The sequence below is a fragment of the Apis dorsata genome, unplaced genomic scaffold (assembly GCF_000469605.1).
Source record: "Apis dorsata unplaced genomic scaffold, Apis dorsata 1.3 scaffold_636, whole genome shotgun sequence".
NCBI lineage: Eukaryota > Metazoa > Arthropoda > Insecta > Hymenoptera > Apidae > Apis > Apis dorsata.
In genome coordinates, this window is record NW_006263829.1 from 50912 (window position 1) to 59143 (window position 8232).

At 22.0% G+C, this 8232-nt stretch overlaps 3 protein-coding genes across 7 annotated transcripts in view; 1 reads left to right on the plus strand and 2 right to left on the minus strand.

Annotated features, from left to right (window-relative positions):
• Positions 1-655: 655 nt before the first annotated feature.
• LOC102670777 (delta(3,5)-Delta(2,4)-dienoyl-CoA isomerase, mitochondrial) lies at positions 656-2265 on the plus strand. 2 transcript variants are annotated; one of them, XM_006621756.2, is made up of 7 exons: positions 656-715; positions 846-996; positions 1081-1169; positions 1253-1380; positions 1499-1779; positions 1887-2013; positions 2102-2265. In XM_006621756.2, the coding sequence occupies exons 1-7, from the start codon at positions 670-672 to the stop codon at positions 2198-2200; spliced, it is 921 nt and encodes a 306-aa protein (XP_006621819.1). In that variant the 5' UTR covers positions 656-669; the 3' UTR covers positions 2201-2265. The 2 variants fall into 2 exon arrangements, with proteins under 2 accessions (XP_006621819.1, XP_006621820.1); XM_006621757.2 differs by lacking the exon at positions 656-715 and having other exon boundaries at positions 853-996; positions 1110-1169.
• LOC102681914 (dynein regulatory complex protein 8-like) lies at positions 1924-3915 on the minus strand. 3 transcript variants are annotated; one of them, XM_006621755.2, is made up of 4 exons: positions 3748-3909; positions 3152-3392; positions 2836-3046; positions 1924-2035 (listed from the first exon to the last, which is right to left on the minus strand). In XM_006621755.2, the coding sequence occupies exons 1-4, from the start codon at positions 3839-3841 to the stop codon at positions 2021-2023; spliced, it is 561 nt and encodes a 186-aa protein (XP_006621818.1). In that variant the 5' UTR covers positions 3842-3909; the 3' UTR covers positions 1924-2020. The 3 variants fall into 3 exon arrangements, with proteins under 3 accessions (XP_006621818.1, XP_006621816.1, XP_006621817.1); XM_006621753.2 differs by lacking the exon at positions 1924-2035 and adding an exon at positions 2524-2653 and having other exon boundaries at positions 3748-3915; XM_006621754.2 differs by lacking the exons at positions 1924-2035; positions 3748-3909 and adding exons at positions 2524-2653; positions 3519-3642.
• Positions 3916-3981: 66 nt separating this feature from the next.
• LOC102681699 (cleavage and polyadenylation specificity factor subunit 1) overlaps positions 3982-8232 on the minus strand; it is a 6872-nt gene continuing 2621 nt past the window's right edge. The window contains exons 8-20 of one of the 2 annotated variants that reach the window (XM_006621751.2): positions 8032-8169; positions 7787-7936; positions 7557-7718; positions 7220-7455; positions 6940-7150; positions 6680-6846; positions 6366-6609; positions 6051-6236; positions 5741-5989; positions 5097-5426; positions 4755-5028; positions 4519-4648; positions 3982-4423 (exon numbers count right to left, since the gene is read on the minus strand). In XM_006621751.2, coding sequence (XP_006621814.1) covers positions 4237-4423; positions 4519-4648; positions 4755-5028; positions 5097-5426; positions 5741-5989; positions 6051-6236; positions 6366-6609; positions 6680-6846; positions 6940-7150; positions 7220-7455; positions 7557-7718; positions 7787-7936; positions 8032-8169 — 2664 coding nt within the window. In that variant the 3' untranslated portion in view covers positions 3982-4236. Of the gene's footprint in view, positions 4424-4518; positions 4649-4754; positions 5029-5096; positions 5427-5740; positions 5990-6050; positions 6237-6365; positions 6610-6679; positions 6847-6939; positions 7151-7219; positions 7456-7556; positions 7719-7786; positions 7937-8031; positions 8170-8232 lie in introns of those variants that run through there. The other variant, XR_004151355.1, reaches the window with a different exon arrangement.

Consider the following 8232-nt stretch of genomic DNA (forward strand, 5'->3'; position numbering starts at 1 on the left):
TCTAAAATATGATTTCACTTTTTCTTAAAAATAATTAATTTAAAAATTAATTTAAAAATAATTAATTAAAAAATTTTAAAAATTGCCATCTGAAAGGAACATAAATCTAATTAGATTTCGTAGATCCAATAATCTTATTATCTCTTGAAGATAAAAGTATATATATCATTGTATGTTTATGTAAATGTAAAAGGAAATATTTCTTTTATTTTTGTGCCAATTTAAATATTAACTTTTCAGCTCTATATTATACTTTATAATACTTATAATATTTATGATAGGCAATTATAATACAATACATGATATATTATATTTAGAATAAATTTAATTTTATTATTAAATTATTTATGTCATTTTGACAATGAATTTTCTAAATAAATTAACGTAGGAAATGATAATATATTCTATGTTATAATCAACTTTGATTTTCCTAGATTTTAATTATGTAGTTTTGATTTCAATATAGATTATGATGTACTAATTCTTTAAATCATATGTATATTTATGATAATTTTTCAATGATTTTTAATTGACATAATATTGTTACGAAGTATGATTAATTTATATATTCTAACATTGTATATATATTCAAGAAATATACATAAATATAAAATATAATTAGTAATTATTTTTTTACTTTCAGCTTTGATTTGTAATTTTTTCATTAACATGTTTTTAAATACGATTCGCTATTGTTTAAAAAATATAAAAACACGTAAGAATTAAATCTTAAAATTAAAGTTCCATAAAAAACTGACTTTTAATTTAGTTATCTACAATAAAATAAAAAAATAATAAAAAATATCATATAATCAAAAATATTAAAATACATATAATTTTTTCAGAAACACAATATATTTATAAAATGAATTATTCTAATATTAAAAATTTTGATAAATATAAAACTTTAACAATATCTGTACCAAAAGAATTTGTTTTTATGATACAGTTAAATAGATCTGAAAAACTTAATGCATTAAATGATGTTATGTGGAAGTATGTATTTACATTAAATTTTAATTTAAATTTATTATATTTGAAATTTAATATTATTAAATTTTTAATTTAATGATTATACAGAGAATTTAAAATTTGTTTTAATGAATTAGCTACAGAATCAGAATGTAGAGTAATAATTCTGTCAGGTATTGGTAAAGCATTTTGTGCAGGTATATTATATTTTATTTTATAAATATTATATATAATAAAAAAAAAATTAAATATTATTTATATTATTATTAAAATTTTATAGGTATTGATGTGCAAAATATAATGAAACTTAGTCAAGATTTAATAAAACATGAAGATATTGCACGAAAATGCAAGATTTTACGATTAAAGATAAAAGAATATCAAGAGAGTTTTGATGCAATAGAAAAAGTTGTATATTACAATTTTTTTTAAATATAATACTATTTACTATATTATTTAAATTAAGATTTAATTATTTTGTATATTTATTATTATTTTAATTTTTTTTTTTAAAATTACTTTTTAGTGTCCAAAACCAGTAATTGCAGCTGTACATGGTGCATGTATTGGAGCTGGTATAGATATGATATCTGCAGCAGATATACGTTATTGTTCTTCAGATGCATGGTTTCAAATAAAAGAAGTTGATTTTGGTATGGCTGCTGATGTTGGTACATTGCAAAGATTTTCCAAAATTATAGGTTCTGACAGTTTAATAAGAGAACTTGTATATACTGCAAGAAAATTTTCAGCTGTTGAAGCTGCACAACAAGGTTTTGTGAGTTGTTTATTTGATAATCAAGAAAGGTAAAAAATATATTTTTTTTTCTAAATAATAAAAAAAGAATTTTTATTTTTGTAATTTTTCTATTTTTAAGAATTATTGAATTAAAAACATACCTTTAATTTTTTAGTTTATTAAATGGTTCAATAAAGCTTGCAGAAAAAATAGCAAGTAAAAGTCCAGTTGCAATACAGGGTTCAAAATTAAGTTTAATTTATTCAAGAGATCATACTGTTCAAGAAGGTTTGGACCATATTGTAAGTTTTAATATTTTTCCACCTATAAAAAATTTAATAATTTTTTATACACATATTTATATATCTTTTTTAAATTATATTTTAATAGGCCATGTATAATCAGAGTATGCTTCTAAGTGAAGATTTTATAAATGCAGCTATGTCACAAGCCACTAAAAGTGATCCTCCAATATTTTCTAAATTGTAACATTGAAATTTTATGATATATATATAATTTGATATATATATATATTTATAATATGAAATTATATGAATTTATATTTTATATATATAATAATAATATTATTCTTTTAGAAAAAAACTAAGAAATATTTTATAATTTACTTTTATAATTATTTTAATACTAACATATTTTTTGTTGATTATATATTTTTTTAAATAAATTGTATATTAAAAAAATGACTGTTAAGTCAATAAAAGATTCTCCAGTCTATGTTTTTTAGGAATAGCTTCTAATTTAATAGCATCCATTATATTATTAATGAAATATATTGATCTCATCATATAAACTGCATATTAAAAATTATTGATAAGTAAGTAAAAGACTATCCAATTTAGGTTTTTTAGGCATAGCTTCTAATCTAGCAGCCTCCATTGCATCAACAATGGAATATACATTCAATGGTTCAGGTATTTTTACCTATAAGCAATGTATAAAAATATTCTATAGATTTCAATTTAATTTTAATTATATGTAAATTAATTATTGTGATAATTATTTTATAATAAAATATGCATATAAAATATATTTGCATAAAAGCCATAAAATATATTATAATATATTATCTATTATATATACTAATATAAAATATCAATACATACAAGTAATAAATTAATATAATGTTCATAATTAATTTGTTTTGTTTCGGGATCACATGCAATAGCCATCATGTTATTTATTTCTTCTATTGAAAATGGTTCTCCAATTTCCATCATTATTTTTTCTAAGTCTTCACGCATAATGTAACCTCGATGTTCAGGATCTAATAAATGGAATGCTTTTAATAAATCTTCTGGTTCTGCTGGCTTATATCTATATTAAAATGAAAAATTAAAAACAAATTCAAAATAAATATTCAAAAATGTAAATATCATAACTTATATCTTTTAATAAAATTCAAATTTATAAAAAGCTTACTTGTATTCACCAATAGCTTTGGACATATATTCTAAAAACTTTTTTAATGGTATACGATTAGTTACTACATCTTCCACTTGAACTTGTATTTCTTGTAATTCTGCTTCTGTGACAACACATCCTAATGTTCTAATAATAATTCCCAAATCTTTAACATCTATTTCATCACTTTTTGTAGTATCAAATATATCAAATACTTCACAAATTCTTTTTTCCAATATTGTTAGTTCTACTATTGGTGCTGCATGTAAAAAAAAAAGTTTTCTAATATAAAAATACATAAAAAATATATAATATAAAATCATAAAAATAGAGTATAAATTAACTTAAATAATATAATTAAATAATAATTGAATAATATAATTACACTGTGCCATTTATTTCTTATATGATATGATATAAATTATCAAACAATATATTGTATTAACAGTTGTAAAATATCATGTCAATGTAGTATTTGCTTTGTAGTATTTAAAATTGTTTAATCAATATATTGATAGAAAGTATATTGATTAAATTGAAAAGTATAATAATAATATAATACTTATAATATTTTGTTGATATTTGAATTTGTTGATATTTAAATGACTTATTACCTATTACTTCAGTCTTCGTTAATCGTCTTAAAGCGATGCTTTGTTTAATAGATAATCGACTTATCGATTTGTCTATTTTTTCCATTTTTTCCATTTTTAATTGTGTATTTTAAAGTTTAGTTTAAAATCGTAATAACTTATAGAATGAATATAAAAAAAATATTAGATATTTTAATCTTTATAAAAATTTATTGTCTAATTAATATATTTTTGTGACAAAAAATAACTCATGAATTTAGCAATTTAAAAAATCACTATATTCTTGATCTGTACAAAATTCATTTTAATATGATATACATACATATTTAAAATTTCAGCTATGTTTACAATAAACTTAAATTTCTAAAAATGTAGGTTTTATAAAAAATATAAATACAATTATAAGTATTATTATTTTAAATAGAAAAATATTCCCTTGATAAATACTTCATTAGATAGAAGAATCTTTAAAATGGAGTATAGATTTGAAATAATAAAAAGATATTTTTTTTAAAAATGAGCTGTTTGTCTATCTATCTCCGTCAGATCTTCTATTATTTCTTGTACACGTGTACCGATTTTTTTTGCTACATCTATTTTTTCATTGTTAGGTAAATATAGATAACGCCAAACTAAGTCACCATCAATTATACCTCTTGCAGGATTACCCTGAGTTCGAATGTGACTTTTATAAGTACTAAAAAAAAAAAATTATTACATTAAATATTTGTTATTTAAATTTTTATAAATAATTTCTTTATATTATATATAATTTCTTTATATTATAATTACCGATATGCTTTGGGATTTAAACCAGCAATATGACAAATATGTGTTACTAAGACATTTTGTAACATAAGTAATCTTCGGTATGTTTTTTCCGGTACAGGTAAAATGTAACCAAGATTGCCATCGAGCGATGCTAATATTATAAAAAATATCATAATTTTAAATTATAATAATATATTAAATATAATAAATTAAATAAGAAATTTTTTCATATACAATCATATTTAAATTGAACTCACCATACATTGTAACATGTCTTTTATCTGCATCAGAAAAATGCTTTTTATCATTCGCTGGATCCGAAATTCTACATCTTATACGGAAAAATGTATTTACTTTTTGACCAAGATGGAAATCGGCTTTCCTAATTAATTTTTGTCCTCCGAGACTTTCTCGTGATTCTGGTTGATACATAAATAAAGCTATATTACTTTCACCATCAGCAACAAGAAATCCTAAATTAGTATTGTCAATTAAATATTCAATAGTATAAACTTCAGCTGGTCTAAAATCCTATAAAAATTTTTTTTTAAATTTATTTTTTGTAAAAATAAAAGATAACAAAAAAAATTTTTACTTACTCTACTAACAAGAGATAATGTTCTATATTCCTCTTGAAATCTTAATAAACTAATAGATTTATATACATCAGCTATTAAAATTAAGCTTTTAATACTTAACATTTGATGGATATAAATTTGTGTATCTATGAAAGCAACTCCAACAAGATCATTATCTTTTAATTGCCAAATATAAATTTTTTGACCAACTGCTGAGACTAAAAAGCCAGATACTTGTGTAATTGCAGTTATGGGACCTTTTTGTTCTTTTGCATAAATTTGTTTAAATCTATTTTTTGTTAATGGTTGACCAGGTTCAGGTACAACTTCAATTATATCAAATATGAGTATCTATAAAATAAATTTTCAAATAAAATTAAATTTAATATAGAAAATTTAGAAATCAATTAGTGTAAATCACATTTTTTAAAAATCATTTATATTGTTCAAGAATCTCTTTATTATTTAAATAATTTTTTTAATAAATTAATTAAGTTAATATTTCATTAATTTAATAATGACTTAATTGATTTGCCAACTGAAAGTTTTAAGCAATAAAGAAATCTTTGAATAATTAAATCATTTTCAGAAAATGATTTACACTTTAGATTGGTTTCTAATTCTTCTATATATATTTGCAATTAATATATAAAAATAAAATTTACCCTTCCTCTGCTTGTAATATCTTCTCCATAATTATAATTTGTACCTAATACTATATAACCCTTTAAACCAGATCGTGTACCTTCATAAGCTAAGGAAACATTTTTTAAACAAGTTACATGTTCCCATTGATCAAGTTCAATTTTAGTATTAGGAATTGTTTCCCATGAAACAGGTGAAAACAATACTATTGAAAATTGTTCTTGTGAAGGATAAATAAATCTATCAGGTCGTTCTTCTTCTGTAAATTCCTAAAATATAATAAAAATATTATCTATCTAATAGTTTTAATTGTTATATTTATATTTATACCTTATCTTCACCATTAAATCTGTAATAACTTTTAAGTGGTTCAGCTATACTCGTTATGACACAATAAGTTTTACTTTCAAGATGATATGTAACAAAATGTGGTGTACATCGTAATGGTACTTTTCTAACAGGCCATGGAGCATCATATGATAAATGAGTTGGCAAAACACATATTCTTAATTCTTCCTAAAATTGAAATATAAAAAAATATAATTACATTTTAACTTAATTTATATACAAAAATAAATATAATGATAATAATTGTAATAATAAAAAATATTAATAAAAATAAAATATTAATATGAGTAATGATACCTTTCTATTAAAATATAGAAAACCTTGTGGACAATTTATGTTATTAAAAGGTGCAAATGAGGTAACTGGGCCATCAATACCCATTGGATGTGTACGTAATTCGCCACGTCCTGTGAGAAATATCCAATGCGGATAATCACTACAAATAAATACACCATTGTATCCAGCGATATTACTAAAATAGCGCATCATACAATGTCGAGTATCATTCATTGCAGGCATATCTTCATCCCTTGGTCTTGGTCTAGAAATAAATTGATAATTAAGAATCATGAAAATGAATATATATTATAATTTAAAAAAAATATATATACCTTAAGTGTCCTGGTATTATACCATGATCTAACTTTTTAAATCTTAATTTTAAATGACCTTTTGGATATCTATATGCTTGATAAATTTGAAGTTCAGAATCAAGTCGTACTAATAACATTGGCCTATTTCCATGATGACCTAATGCTACCATTAAAATTTCACGCACCTAATAATATATTTTTTAATAAATATAAAATAAAAAAAATATTAAATTTAACTTTACAATACCAACACTAATTTAATTAACTATTTATGATACCTGCATTTCAGGATTAGGAATTTCATTAACAGGCGTTGTTTGTAATGTCGTAGATTCCATGCTATCATGTAATACATATTGTCCGTATCCAAAATTACGAATAAGATAGGATAAGCGTAAATCAGGAAGAGAATAAATTTCCAGAGTTCCACTATCTCTATATACCAATAACCAATATGTTGGTTTTATTTCTTGTAAATGTTTTTGCCACCTAGAAAAATATTTAAATGTTATATTTTAAATATTCAATTAAATTAATTAATTAAATCGTTAAATATACCAAGGTGTTCTTTTAAATATTCCTTCAGATGATTTAGTATGTGATGGTGTAGGCATTTGAAAAGCTGGTGCATCACCATACAATAGATCATCTTCATTATCAATATTACCAACAATAGGTGGTTCTTCTATATTATGTTCTTCTTCAGGTACTTCATCTTCTACATTTTCAGGCAATTGTGTTGTAAATATTCCACTAACATCCCTATAAGCACATAGTGCTTCTATTTGAGGTCGCTATAATTCAATTAAAGTAAAAAAATTAATTAAATTAAAATACAATTGGAAATATATAAGATATTATATATAAGAATTATAGATATATCATAAAAAATTACAAATAATAAATTAGCTGTTTGAGCATGCAATCTTGCCGTTCCACGTCCTTCTCTAAGAGTTAATAACATAACTTGACCATCTTCAGAAAGTAATGTCACATAAGGATCTGCACAACTTGCATGGACAATTGGACATCCAAGATCAATTGGCATATGTTGAATCTATTTATGATATAAATATTCATATTTAGATTTTTATTCGAATATTATCACAACAATATTTTATTCACCTGTTCAATTCCTTGTAGAAGACGTACACCCATTTGAGTAACTTGAACTATATATCTATTTGCACCAAGATTTCCAGCAAATATTGTACTTCCCTGTGTACTGAATCCACTTTGATCTACTTCATTAATTTCCTGGCCAGTTTGTAATATCTAAATATATTTTAATATTAAATAATATATGTTTAATAATATTAAATAATATATACAATTAAAGATAAAAATATAATTATATAAACATATAATACCATTGTTGAATCTTCTTGACTTAGAATTAAAAAAGCATGACTTCCTTCTGCTTCAGGTCTTATTTGTTCATCATTATTTAACGTACCAATAACAGTCCACATATCTTCACATCCTGGTAATTCAAATGTAGTCACAACCTATTTTGAAATTAAACAATATCTTTACATATATATATATATATATATATATATATATATATA